The sequence below is a fragment of the Diorhabda sublineata genome, chromosome 7, assembly GCF_026230105.1.
Source record: "Diorhabda sublineata isolate icDioSubl1.1 chromosome 7, icDioSubl1.1, whole genome shotgun sequence".
Taxonomy (NCBI): Eukaryota; Metazoa; Arthropoda; class Insecta; order Coleoptera; family Chrysomelidae; genus Diorhabda; species Diorhabda sublineata.
The window spans coordinates 22,511,722-22,526,742 of NC_079480.1; the positions used below are offsets into that span (position 1 = coordinate 22,511,722).

A 15,021-nucleotide genomic window follows, 5' to 3' on the forward strand; every position below is an offset into this window, starting at 1 on the left:
TCACTGCTTTAAGGTACCGGGGGACATAGAAAATAAGTTTAAAGTGAAAAAAAATGATTACAAAATGAAATTTTTGAATTATCCAACCTTACAGGATGTTTAATAGCAGGTTTCTAATAAAAATAATTAAGATAAAATAGATTATTCAAATAAATCCACTGTTTCTATTTACAGGGGGACAAAAAATAGATATATTTATGATTAAACTTCATATAAAGCAAATCTTTCCATAAATTGACAGTTTTAACTTACAGGATTTTTTTAAAAAGTGGTTCAAAAAAAACTTTACGCAATTGTATTTTGGAACAGATTTACTGTTTTAATATACCTGGCGTTTAAAAAAATAGTTTGGAATGAACAAACTAACATGAAATATAATTTTCGATTAAATACACTGTTGTTAGTTACAGGGGTATACGAAAATATAGTTTTAATGAACAACTATTAAAAATAAAGCTTACTATTCAATCTAACCAGGGGTTATAAAAAAGTTTCTTAGATAAAAAAATCGATACAAAATGAAAATTTAGAATAAATCTATTAGTTTGATGTACAGATTGTTATAAAAAAGTGGTATTAATGAAAAATGAAAAATTTAGATAAAATGACGGTTTTAACATACAGGGAGCTGTGAAATATTGATTTCAATAAAAATTTACTGTTTTAATATACCTGGGATTATCAAAAAGTTTTCTTTATAATAAAATCAATATAAAATAAAAACACTGATTTGAGATACAGGGGCTCATAAATAAGTTGTCCACGACGTATTATGATAATCTGAGATTATATTTCAGATTCATGGAACGTGAAAAGGACGCGTTATTACATCGAGCGAATAGCCTGAAGAGGGCTATTCGAAATCTAGTGGAACACACTGAACAAGTGGTCGACGAACAGAATAAGCAATCTGCGGAGGCGATACCGACAGTCAAAATATCCATGAGTGGTGATTTGGATAAAGTCGGATCTCCGACTACTACAAACAAAAGGGATTCCTTGAAACCAATGTCGATAATCGAATCGGGTAAGTAAATATTGATAACGTATTTTACTTGTTTTCGTTTTTTTTTTTCATTTCAGTTAACGATTTACAATGTTGACAGATCGATTTTGGTCGAAGGAAGTCATTTCGAATGATGGATTATCAATTGATGATTTACAACGTTGCCAGATGATTTTTACTCGAAAGTTTTTACGAGGGTGAAATGATAAATCCATATTGTGAATTATCAATAGTGATGTGCAACGTTGTCAGTTCGATTGAAAGTTTATATAAAATGATAAATTTCATAAATGAATTATCACAACGTTGCCTGATTGAATGGAAAAGTATGTACGAGGTTGTAATGATAAATTTTGATAAAATGATAGATTTGAAGTATCAACTGTGATTTACGATGTTGCCAGTTGGATTGAGAGTTTGTACGAGGTTGAAATCACGAATTATTAATTTAAATTGCAACGTTGCCAGGTTGACTACCTTAGACGAGGATTAAACTACTAATTTAAATTGATGCACAGTATACGAGGGTGGAATGATATACACGCTTGGTATAATTTCTTATTTATAACTTTACCGGATCGATTATTTTGATATTCCATACGAGAGTGATTCGATATAATTGAATGGTAAATTATTAATTGCGGTTTACAACGTTGCCAATTTGACTATACTCGAAAGTTTATACAAGGGTTAAATTATAAATTAGAATTCGTAATCTACTATGTTGTCAGCTCGATTGAAAGTGTATACGAGGTTGGATCAATAAAATTATCTATTTCGGTTTACAACGTTGCCAGTTCGATTTAGTGTATTCGAGAGTAAAAAGATTAATTTGAATGATTAATTGTAGTTAACAATGTTGCCAAATTGATTTACAGATTGTACGAGGGTGAACTGACAAATTTTAATATTAAATTATTGCGTTGATTATAGTTTAAAATTTATACGAGGGATACATCATAAATTTGAACGATGTAATATAAGTTCTTATGTATACGAGGGTGAACCGTTGAAATTGAATGATAAATTGCGATTTACAATGTTGTCAGTTCGATTAAAAGTTTATACGAGGGCGAATTAATGAATTATGTATATGTAATTTACAACGTTGCTAGTTCCACTACATTTGAAAATATATATGGGGGTTAAATCATAAATTTGAACCATGTAATATAATTTGTAATATATACGATGGTGAACCGTTGAAATTGAATGATAAATTGCGATTTACAATGTTGCCAGTTCGATTGAAAGTGTATACGAGGGTGAAATAATGAATTAATTGTAATTTACGACGTTATCAGTTCGACTACACTCGAAAATATATACGGGGGTTAAATCATAAATTTGAACGGTGTAATATAATTTGTAATATATACGAGGGTAAACTGTTGAAATTGAATGATAAATTGCGATTTAAAATGTTGCCAGTTCGATTGAAAGTGTATATGAGGGTGAAATAATGAATTAATTGTAATTTACGACGTTGTCAGTTCGACTACACTCAAAAATATATACGGGGGTTAAATCATAAATATGAACGATGTAATATAATTTGTAATATATACGAGGGTGAACCGTTGAAATTGAATGATAAATTGCGATTTACAATGTTGCCAGTTCGATTGAAAATGTATACGAGGTTCAAATAATGTTTCATGTTTAATTGAAAATGTATACGTGGGTTTACCGATGAAATTGAATGATAAATTGAGATTTAAAATGTTGCCAGTTCGATTGAAAGTGTATACGAGGGTGAAATGAATTAATTGTAATTTACGACGTTGTTAGTTCGACTATACTCGAAAATATATAAGGGGGTTAAATTATAAATATGAAGGGTATAATACAATCTGTAATTTACAATGTTGCCGGTTGCAATGAAAGTGTATACGAGGTTCAGATTTTGTTACCAATTCGATTGAAAGTATATACGAGGGTCAACCGATGATTTTGAATGATGAATTGCGATTTACAATGTTGCCAGTTTGATTATACGAGGATTATATCATAAATGTTTCAAATTTGATTGAAAGTGTTTAGGGTGAATCGACATATTTCAATGATGATTGTAATTTACAACGTTGCCAGGTTGATTAAATTGGTATTTTTTTACGGAAAACGAACTTTTCTATTGATGATACGTTATTCATTTAGGTGGTAGCACCGATATCAGTTCCTGTCCATCCCCTACGAGTTCAATAGTAACGGCTAGATTGGCAAATATTTCTCCGATGCCAGACGTGAGAAGAGACTCGACTTTCGGCGTCGAAGAATCGGATTTATTGACGTTACCGGTACCCGAAGGGTTCGCAGACAGTCGAAGAGCCAGCCAAGTACAACAACAACAACAACAACAGAAGTATGTTGTCGTTAATACATACCGTATACCCTCGTATAGTGATTTTTTTTGGGAAAATTTCAGTTGTGAATCCAGCACCGATAAAATTCTCGTCGAAACGGCGACATCGTTGATGAAAATCGAAATGGAACAGAATACGATAGAAGAAGAAGGAGAAAAAGAAGACAAAGAATCGAATACGAAATTAATCGATGCGAAACCGGTAGAGGACGACGAAAAAGAATCTAGCAGCATCCTATCGGCGATATCTAACGAAGAAGTGAGCATAACGTCAGAAATATTGGATCAAAAATCGTTTGCGCCGCGCAAGGGCAGCGACGGGGACGATTTGAACGGTCACATTTGCCACATAGATTCACCAGAAACTGATACGTACCATTCCACGTCGGACGTCATCCATGGTGAGTCTTTAATGGATGATATTAGTTCCATGTTAGGTGAAGTTAATGGATACGGGCTGGATAGTATCGATAATACTTACACTGACGATACGACGTTGTTTCCGAGCGATTTAGGTAAGGGGGAAACTAATACTACGTCATATCCGGGATGTTCCTGTATATTTTTCACACAAATTAAGTCTAATTATCAGAAAAACATCGCTTCTTATGCTTTTTTTTTATAAAAGGGAATATAATTACCATAATTTGCCGTTTTTTTACAATCTAATGAAGAATTTTTTTAAAAGTTCAATAATTTTTTATTTCCATTATTTTCTATTTTCTTTATCCTTTAACCCCAAAACTAGCAATAGAGTATTTTTTGGAACACTCTGTGGAATAGTTATTGAAATTTCCAAAAAAAAAGAATGAAATTTTCGAAAATTTCGTCAAATTCCAAAACAAAAATCGGGACATGCATGAAAACATTCACGAAATTATCTATATAAACATTACGTCTAGCACCGGTAGCTATGAATATATTATTAGGAAGCTAGTGACGTTACGATTTACAGTAACTTTGTTTGGGACACCCTTTACTAATCTGAAATTAGTGAAATTTCCGAAAATTCATTTTAGTATTTACAAAAAATTCAAAACGTTAGAAGATTTTGGTAAAATAAAATTATTTTCGAAATCATGTTAAATGTATTCGATTTTCGTTAAAATTTTCAAAAATTCATGAAAAATACCACAAATCCACTTATCTTCATTTCTTTCCATCCCCGTAAATTAAAAAAAAACTTTTTCAAACATTTTTCAAAAAGTGACGAAGATTTGCGGCACCCTTTATCGATCGGAGTTCATAGAAATTCCGAAAAGTTGATTAAAATTTCAAAAAAAAACGAAACAGTTCAAAAATTTTCGGTGCGTTACTCTGATTTTTCAAAAAATAACATAAATCTCTTCGATTTTCATAATATTGCTCTAAATTCCTTAAAAAATTCATATAATAAAAAAAATATTTAGACAAACATCACTTTAAACCCCCGTAACCATCGACACCATAATACACCATAGGAAAATAGTTCACGATTAAATATCACTTTTTTGAGACACCCTATAAAAGCCCGAAACGTTGAAAGATTTTCGAAAAAAAATTAAGTTATTTTCAAAAAAAATTCCAAAAACACATATAGTCGTCAAAAACCTAAAGTATTAAATTTTCCTATATATTCATTTCATTTAACCCTCGTAACTTCTACACCCGCATTAAAACACAAGTACGATAAGAAACTAGTGACTAATATCACGTATACGATAGTAAAGTCATTTTTTGGGACACCTTATATAAAACATACAATACGTGAATGTCTGTTTCGCCTTTCATTTCTCCGTGATCTTGTCATATGTCAATTAACCTCACTTTTAAGTACCCAAATTTGGATTTCAATTGTTCAAAAAATGTTTATAAATAAATATTGGTGACTATATTCCCCAACTACCCAGTACTTAGAGTTAATAGTGTAAAGTAAAACACATTTAGTTGCATGTTTTGTTAAAATTATTATCAATATAAATAAAGTCGTACCTTCATTCAATATCCCCTCCACACTATATTAAATTTGTTTATTTTTGCAACTGCAACCCCTGTATGTTTAATATTCCACAACTTCACATACCACTCAACCAAAAGGGTAATTTTCATTTTGCAGAACGTAAAATGAGTTTAAAACGAAATTCATTGGAAAGAAAACTTCGCGTTTCCAGGCAAAAAGATTCAAACCTAGACGAAGACGCGCAGTTCGGTTTCGAAAATAAGGCGTTCATGCCCCAACACGGTTACTTAGATAATAAAACTGAATCCGAACCACCTCGATATTGCAGTCTCGCCAAATTCGTCGAAGGTAACTAACAAACATGGCGGTTTACATCGTTGCCACGTTGCAATATTTGTTACAGGTAACGACATCGCTAGGAGATCCTTCAAACGACACAGATCGTCGATAAAAAAATCAAAATGCGAATCAACAGTCACGCAACAAATCACTTTAATCGAAGAATCCGAAATATTATCGCCGAGCCTTCACGATAGCCAGAACAATTTAAACACGATACACAAGATATCATCGAACCATACCTTCAACGTCATAATCATGGATAAATTTAAGGAAATTTCCAACGATTTAGAACGAAAAGGAAACGAAGATGCGCGAGATAAAGAACCCGAAATAAAAGATAACGAAAACGAGAAGGATAATTTAGGCGGTAAAGAAAAAGAAATTCTTGAAATCGGCGATGAAAAAGAAGAATGGGTAAGTACGATTGTTTGAAGCATGATTCGTTATTAAAATTTGTCACACGTTAGTTCTGATTGGAGGTAAACACTAGAGCACGTCAAATTTAAAAATAAGTATCGGGTTTTAACGAATTGAAAAAGACGCGGCAACCTCGCACTACAACGAAGTCTAGTGACGTTGAATTTGAAGTTAATACTTACAAGATCATAAAAAGTAATTAATACTTGCAGATTTTTGTAAATAAGTGATTTCATTTTAATAAAAAAAATTAGTTACATTTGTTTTAAAAATTTATCGTATTTTGAGAATAAGTGTACGTCATCGACACACAAACAGAATATATTTGGACGAGTTCATTATTTCTTAAAGTGGTGTTAATAGTCAATCAATTAATTTTTAATTTATCGTATAAACTATTGGCGTGTTTCTAAATTTTCTAATTCCTTCTTCTTTGTATATTTCATACTAAAATTTATTAGTTTTTATTTGTTTTCCAACGAGAACTGAAAATAACTATATTCCATATGATTAATTTTAAATAGACGTTAATATTCTAGATATGGCAACGTTATACTAATCTGGAAAGTTCATAATTGATTAAATTTCGGGTATACATAATTTAAAAAGAATTTAGTGATGATTTTTATATTAAAAAAATGCGTAAATGAAAAAATTTTCAACTCAAATTAGTAATAAAAAGTAAACAAATATGACAGTCTTCATTTCGACAATAATTTCATATTGAAAATGTCTAAGTAGGCTTTATATCGTAAACTACTTTCGAAATACGAAGTTTTTGTTATTTTTCTATAATAAATATGAGAGTTAATTGATTCAAAATAGTTCCTTGATTTTCATAGAATTACACAGTTTACAGTGTAACGCCAGATATGAATGCTTATAGACATGTGCAGTAGTAACCAAAATGGCTGCCAACCAGCATATTAATGACTCATATCAAAGATATTGAAATGAACCAAAAAAGACGTCGAAAATCATAGAAAATGATGAGACGAAAATGTCTGGTTTATTATATTCACAGTGTCGCCATATCTTCGTATAATAATATAGTGTCGTAATTTTTTTTATGGAATTAATAAAAACTCTAGTGTTTACTCCTATTCGATGTGGATGTGCAATAGAAACGCAGTGGCATGCGCAACCCGCTAAATTAGTGCTAATATTGCTGAAAGGGGCAACTCTCCATCATTTCAGCGTAAATTTCCCCAAGTAAGCGTAATAGTAGAACCCCCATCTCCCGTCCTCACCGAGCAGATGCGCTCGGAACGCATGGGGCACATCCGTATAGAAATCGAAGGCGATGTAGATCCGGAATTAGAGATGCTTTGTTCGAAGGCGGATCGTCTGACGGAGAAATCAACGAGCAACGCCAGTTCAAATTCAAATCTGTTGGGCGTGAATCCGGAACATTTCCTCGCCAGATCTCCGGCGGCAACCAGAAGAATTTCTTGTTGCAGCATGTTGAATCCGACGGAATCAGCTGCTTTGGCGGCCGCCGCCAATACGAGCAAGTTCTACGAAGCCGCTGCGGAGAAGAAGGATCCCGATAAAAAAGAAGAAAAAGAGAAGAAACTACCAATAATTAATCCTTTAGTTAGACTACCTACTTGGCCAGGTTTGTTATATGAATTTATTTTTGTTAAGGACGTTATACACTTGACCGTACCGTCGTGCGGTAATTAAAAAATATCAACCTAAAGGCATTTATGTTTTAAATTATTTTAGGTTTATATTATTCATGAAAATTGAACGCAATTTTGAATTTTATTAAATTCTATTCTAATAACTTGTTATCGTGATAAATTAGCGGTGCGGTCGCGTGTGAATCAGCCTTAAATATCAACTTAGAGGCACTATGTATTCCATTATTTCAGTCCAATTAACTATTTATTACGAAAATTTAACCCAAATATGAATTTTTGAAAAAAAATCAAATAACTCGTTATTGTGATCAATTTCGTGTGAAACAGCCTTAAATATCAACTTAGAGGCGCCACGTATTCCATTATTTCAGTTCAATGACGATTTATTACGAAAATTTGATTCAGCTATAAATTAAGAAAAAAAATAAATTAGCTCTTATTGTGTACAATTTGCGGTGCGGTCTCGTGTGACTCGACCTTAAGTATCATATTCAAATAAACTGTAAATTTAAAAAAAATCAAATAAATGGTTAACGCGACCGATTTGCGGAGCGGTCGCGTGTGACACGGCCTTTTTCGATATTCTGTGTAGCTTTAAGTTATTGTTGAAAAATTATAGATGTTAATTCTGGCGGAGGGTTCATCAGTAAATGTCTGTTAGCTAACGCAGACACTCTATGCGCAGCCGTTAGTCCCCTTATCGATCCCGATGAAACACTCTCCGAGGGTTTCTACGAACGCTGCGTCATGAACAACTATTTTGGTATCGGCATCGACGCTAAAATTTCCCTAGATTTTCATCAAAAAAGAGAAGAACACCCAGAAAAATGTCGATCGAGGGCTAAAAATTACATGTGGTACGGCGTACTCGGCAGCAAACAGCTCATACAAAAAACTTACAAAAATTTAGAACAGAGGGTTCAAATTGAATGTGACGGACAAAGAATTCCGCTTCCTAGTCTACAAGGCATAGTCATATTAAACATCCCTAGGTAAAATAACGCAACATTTATTTTTAGATGGTGTAAGTTATTTTTTTTTTTTTTGTAGTTTCATGGGTGGAATTAATTTCTGGGGTACTAGAAGAGACGGCGATATATTTTTAACGCCTTCGTTCGACGATAAAATACTAGAGGTCGTTGCTGTGTTCGGATCAGTACAAATGGCGGCATCTAGATTAATTAATCTACAACATCATCGAATCGCGCAATGTCAAAGTGTTCAAATTAGCATATTAGGTAATCAAAAAACAAATCAATAAAATAATCCAATTTTATCATAATGAAATTTGTTTATAAAAAGGTGACGAGGGTGTCCCTATACAAGTAGACGGGGAAGCCTGGATCCAACCGCCCGGTATAATTAGAATAATACATAAAAATAGAATGCAAATGTTATGTAGAAATCGATCGTTGGAAAATTCCCTTAAAACTTGGGAGGAAAAACAACGACAAAGCATATCGGCTCAGGGCGCGAAACATCGAGCTTCCATATCTCACGACCTGAAACACAGACCTTCGTTACCTTCTCACGATAAAGGTAGATCGAGTTTGACTAGACAAAGTATGCCGTCACAAGAGAAATCGTTCCTCGGGGTTAACTTCGAAAAGATTCGGCAACATTCGTTTAGCGGCGCAGTGCCTACTATGCAAACTCAGAATATCGAAAAAGAAAAGATGACAGTGACGTTCCTTGATACACCCGTACAGTCAGCGGAACCGGATATACTTTTCACCGAAGAGGAACATCATTTGTTAATTAATTTCATTGAATGCATTGCCACTTTAACCAAATGGATCAAGATTTTAGCAATTAGTTACAATTTAGAAGTAAGTATATTTAATAATAATAATCTTATTTACTACCGTTATAATGAAATTAAATGTCTATCAGTAGCGCCACCTTCACTTACAAGTACGAACTTAATAGGTTAATTATTAACCATATTACAGTAAATTATAAAATATATACTAGCCTAGAGATGTGAGTGAATAAATATTGAAACGTAACCGTTACTTTACGAAAAGAAATGTTGATTAAAGAACAGTATGAATCACAAATAATAAGGTAATAATGAAATTATAAAAAAAATGGAGAAAAAAGTTTACGGCAAAAATTTATTATTAAAATCCCTTTCTACTAACTAAATCAGAGAGTTTGGCAACGCTGCGTATCCCGCGCCGTGAGCCGGCCAAGTTAGTAACAATAAAATGCACTGATTCACCAATAACTCATATTAAACACTCACAAAACTAATAAACTACAATTGAAAAACTGTATATGAATAAATAAATCACAGTTGATAAAAAATTAAACTAGAATTAACGAATTGATCAATAATTATAATCCCGCTCGCTTGACGTCTCAATTACAACCTAAGATTATATACTCTGTAACAACTAACACGATTAGGGAATATTTCGCGCGTTTAATATTCGGAAGTGGTCGGGTTAGACTCGGTACAAAATCGCAGTAGAGCGAAGGATGCCACAAATTCGAAACTACACAAACTGTCAAAATTAACAATTACAGTATGAATTAATTGAAATTTATAAGTAATTACATATCCTTTAAATGATACTTTATATACATGATATTGTTTATTCAGTTGTATTTCGTTTTATGTCAATTTTTTGATGAATCATAACCTAAAAGTACTTGTTAATATATCATTCGATATTTGAAGACGTTAATGACATAAAACAATCGATATCGTATTTTAACGATTCGTGATGTTGCCACGTGTAAAACTGTTTAATAATGTGATTATATATTTAAAACGAAATTTTTGTAATGAAATTTTCTTTATATTAATTTTTAGAGTAATAAACATATGAAATTGTTTAAAAATTGAGATTAAAAAACAAATTTCTAAAATAATGAGTCATTTTTAGCTCAATATTCATTTACATCTTTGATAGAAAAATTGATATCGTAATTTAACGATTCGCGACGTTGCCACGTATAAAATTATTTCAGAAACAAATTTTCTTTTTATTAATTTGTAGATTAATGAACATCAAAAATTGTTTAATAATTAAAAAAAAAACAAATTTCTATAATAGAGAATCATTTTTAGCTCAATGTTTATTTACATCTTTGCTAAAAAAAATCGATATCGTAATTGAAACGATTCGCGACGTTGCCACGTGTAAAATTATTTCAGTGAAAATTAAATAAAATTTTCGTATTAGAATTTTCTTTTTATCAATTTCTAGAGTAATAAACATGGAAAATTGGTAGAAAAACAGAATTTCTGACATAATGAATCATTTTTAGCTCAATCTTTATTTACACTGTTGCTAAAACAATCGATTTCGTCTTTATAATGATTCGCGACGTTGCCACGTATACAATTATTTCAGTAAAAATTGAAAATATAAATTTTAAAGGAATTTTCGTATTAGAATTTTCTCTATATTAATTTTTAGAGTAATAAAAATCAAAAATGGTTAAAAAAACCAAAATTTCTGAAATAATGAATCATTTTTAGACCAATCTTCAGTTACACTGTTACTAAAGCAATCGATATTGCAATATAACGTATAAAATTATTTCAGTAACGACTGGAAATATATTTATTTTAAAAGGTTTAAAAAATCATCAAAAATTCAAAAACAAACAAAATTGTGAAACAAGTAATGAGCCGCCGATACGCGCGATGTTGCCACGTTTTGAATCAAACATTCACAGACAACCAATACCGCAAAAATGCCTTTGATACAACGAAAAAAAAATCAATTTCAGATCGATCTCTACACTCTCGCTAAAAAAATCGATACCGAATTAGAAAAATTGCATCCGAACGGTAAACTTCTAACGGGCCCAAGTCTCCGCGAAGAATTCTCCAAATTAGTAAACGACGTGAAACAGTTGTACGAAGAAAGTTGCGCCCTGTTACACGACAGAGGGGACAAACTGAAGTTAAGGGATGATCTCGCGAGCAAATTAAGCGCCAGTTTAGCAAACGCCGAATTAGAATTAAGAAGATGCGTCATTTACGACACGTCCATCGGTAGTTTAGTCTATTTACAAGCCGTACAAAACCAGGTAAAATATTTTTCGTATTTCACAAAATTTTACCGAATTTAATTTTTTTTTTTTTTCGAAAATTAACATTTCGAAAATATTCCTTGCAAATATGAAAATTTTTTAATCAAAAGCAGATCTAATTACACTGGTCAACAAGATTTTTTTGTCACACCAAATTTTGAATGTACTATGGCCCCAAAAAAAGATTCAATAGAAAAAAATTGACACATTAAGTTTATTTGCCAATCTCTCGTATTTTTTCACAAAATTTTTCATCATACCGAGCTTTAAATGCAACAATGGTCGTTAGGGTTCATTAAAGAATCGTTTTTATTAATTTTCCCACCCTCGTATAAGTGATTCACAAATTTGTGACCAACGCAAAAGAAAAATAACCTCAAAATTACCTAAAAATTTCCACTGCATTTTATTATTTCAAGAAGAAACTTCATGTTTTCGTAAATCTCTTTCACATCAGCACAATGTCACCGAAGGACATTTGTTTCCGTTATATGGCCACACTGCTTTCAAGCTCGTTGTTGAGGAATCAATGAGCAACCCCCGAGTAACGCAGATCGAAGTCATAATTCAATAAATTCACCACCACAGGGATGTGGAAGGCATCCACGCGTAAATTTGTGGGGTTCGTGTGACAAAAACAGTGTTTACCAGTGTATATATGTTTTTTTACACGATGTTTATTTAGGAGCACAAACGCAAAGGGCATTTCTGGTTGAAATTCCGCAACAAAGGTTCCGGTTCTTTACACTACTGCCAGAAGAACGAGGTGGCTTCTTGGGGTACCCAAGAAGTGGCCACTTGGTTGGAAACCTTACAACTTGCCGAATACGTCGAAAGTTTCGTTAAAAACGACGTACGAGGTAGGGAATTACTCACTTTAGCCCGACGAGATCTGAAAGATTTAGGGGTCACCAAAGTCGGACACGTCAAAAGAATATTACAAGCAATTAAAGATTTAACTCAAGGTTTATAAATAATTAGATTTTTATATATGGGAGAATAATTCGATGACATGATTTCGATACGGCCCACTGTAAACAAGTTATTAACATAAATTTAGGTTAGGACTGTATGGTGGCCACTCCATAACCCGAAAACCGAAATCTCCAATGCATGTGCGTGTCTTGGTGAAGTAAATTCGTTTCCAATCTTTCCAAACCAAAAATCTCCTCGATTTATCTACCAGTCGTTGAACCTCTTCTTAATTGCACCTCTCATCACGCTCCATAAACCCTTCGCTTTCCGAAGCAGTTATCTCCGAGTCTTCCATACAGTTTCCTTCTGTCTTGGGGTTCGGTTCGCTACCATGGAGGTATCTTCCGGTAAACGGAACATTCCAAGGTCCGATTCAGATGATCTTGCACGAAACGCGTGCTTTCCAATGAGCAAGTTTTAATCCATTCGCAGGTGATTTAGAGGTCAGGTCATTTACTTGCGATAATCACGAGACTTTCTGCCTGTTCCAGGTCGCTATTAAAAGATGTAGTTACCTAATAGCGCTGGAAGACTCGGGTTGTATCCAACAACATCTCACCGACCAAGTAATAACTTGGCGGTTTTATAGTGTTAAACATTAAACCAACACCCTTGAACACTATTGAGATATTTGTTATTTTCTGTGGAAGAAATACTGTGAATATACCGCCTGGTACTAAGAAAAATTATATTTAAATAAATATCAAACGAGTTTCGCCAATTATAAAAAATGTGATGGATGCCGATAAAAAGCGCCGCGCGAATTCTCCGAGTTTTTAAAATTCCGTTGTAGCTGGACAGGACCGGCTTGGGGAACCATTTTTCGAACTTGTAATGTAGTTAAAGTTTACAGTGAGTCGATTTCTACGCACGCGAGTTTATTTGACTTTTTTTTTATTATGATATTGAAAATCAATATTCTCCCATGAAATGATCAAAAAAATAAGTATACCACACGAATATTTCATTATAATTTGTTATACTTGTTCAACATTCGCTGTGATTCTTCTCCAATTAGATTTTAAGGATGTTTAAATACATTTTTTCAACCGAAAAAGTCTTCTCTCTCTCTCTCTCTCTTTTCGGTATCTAATTTCATTCCTTATTAAAGTAGAAGAAGTAGTTAAGAAATTACGACAAAAAAGTAGATATTAATATATAAAAAAACACTGTTGTCAAATCAAAATTTTTATATCCCTAGCCGGTGACGTTTAAAGATTATTTATAACCACCGTGTATCGACCCCGTCATTCATTTATGTATTTCTATTTTATTTATTTTCATTTTTTCAATTTTTTTCTATTTTCTCATTTATTTTTTTTTATTTTAATTTTTTTGTTTTATTTGTTTATTTATTTTTGTTTTTTTTATTCTTATTTTTTTATTTTCGTTTCATTTTAATTTTTATCTGTTCATTTATGTATTTTTATTTTATTCATTTTCATTTTTTTTGTCTTTTTTATTTATTTTTATTTTTTAGTTGTTTTTTATCTTTTTTTATTTATTTGCATTTTTTTATTTTTTTTTCATATGTCTATTTTTATTTTTTTCATTTTTTATTTATTTCCGTTTTCTTATTTTAATTTTTTTATTTGTTCATTTGTGTAATTTTATTTTATTTATTTTCATGTTTTTTATGATTTTTTGTTTTTTTATTTCGATTTTTTATTGTTTTTTATATATTTTTTAATTTTGTTAATCTTTTTTCTATTGTTTTCCATCTTTTTTTATTAGTTTTTCTATTTTATTTTTTTTATCATTTGTTTATTTGTTTTTATTTTGATTTTTTTTTGTTTATTCATTTTTGTCTTCTTTCTTTTATTTTTTGTTAATTTGTCCATTTACTTATTTTTATTTTATTTTTTTTTTTCATTTTTTTGTTTTTACTCTATTTTTTTTTTAATTTTTTACATCTTTTTTATTTGTTTTATCTTTTATTTCATTGTTTTTTAACTTTTTCTCATTTTTTTTATTCATTTTCAGTTTTGTTTTTTTTATTTGTTTATTTAATTATTTCCTCATTTGTTTTGGTGTATTATTATTCGATAGGAAGCAAAAAAAGCTGCAGCTGCGGTTGCATTATTCCCTATCGACCGTTATTTGGTTAGTAAACCATTTCACCAGGTTACATGAAAACCACAGAAAACCTGCAAGACCAACTAACAATTGGCAAATGGAATAAACAAACTCAAATATCTATTGTTCATAATAGAATTTAATGTCTATCAGTAACGCCATCTTCATATTCAAGTACGAACCAAATAGGTCAATTAACCAATTA

General features: G+C 31.7%; 1 protein-coding gene across 1 annotated transcript in view; it reads left to right on the forward strand.

The window, feature by feature from the left end:
- The window catches only part of LOC130446907 (diacylglycerol kinase eta), a 30,233-nt gene extending 15,373 nt beyond the window's left edge, over positions 1-14,860 (forward strand). Inside the window, exons 12-22 of the mRNA XM_056783426.1 lie at positions 798-1,027; positions 3,164-3,368; positions 3,432-3,883; positions 5,464-5,655; positions 5,711-6,063; positions 7,264-7,684; positions 8,332-8,704; positions 8,763-8,950; positions 9,015-9,541; positions 11,460-11,762; positions 12,451-14,860. Of these exons, the coding sequence (XP_056639404.1) occupies positions 798-1,027; positions 3,164-3,368; positions 3,432-3,883; positions 5,464-5,655; positions 5,711-6,063; positions 7,264-7,684; positions 8,332-8,704; positions 8,763-8,950; positions 9,015-9,541; positions 11,460-11,762; positions 12,451-12,738 (3,532 nt within the window). The 3' untranslated portion in view covers positions 12,739-14,860. The remainder of the gene's footprint in view (positions 1-797; positions 1,028-3,163; positions 3,369-3,431; positions 3,884-5,463; positions 5,656-5,710; positions 6,064-7,263; positions 7,685-8,331; positions 8,705-8,762; positions 8,951-9,014; positions 9,542-11,459; positions 11,763-12,450) is intronic.
- Positions 14,861-15,021: the final 161 nt, after the last annotated feature.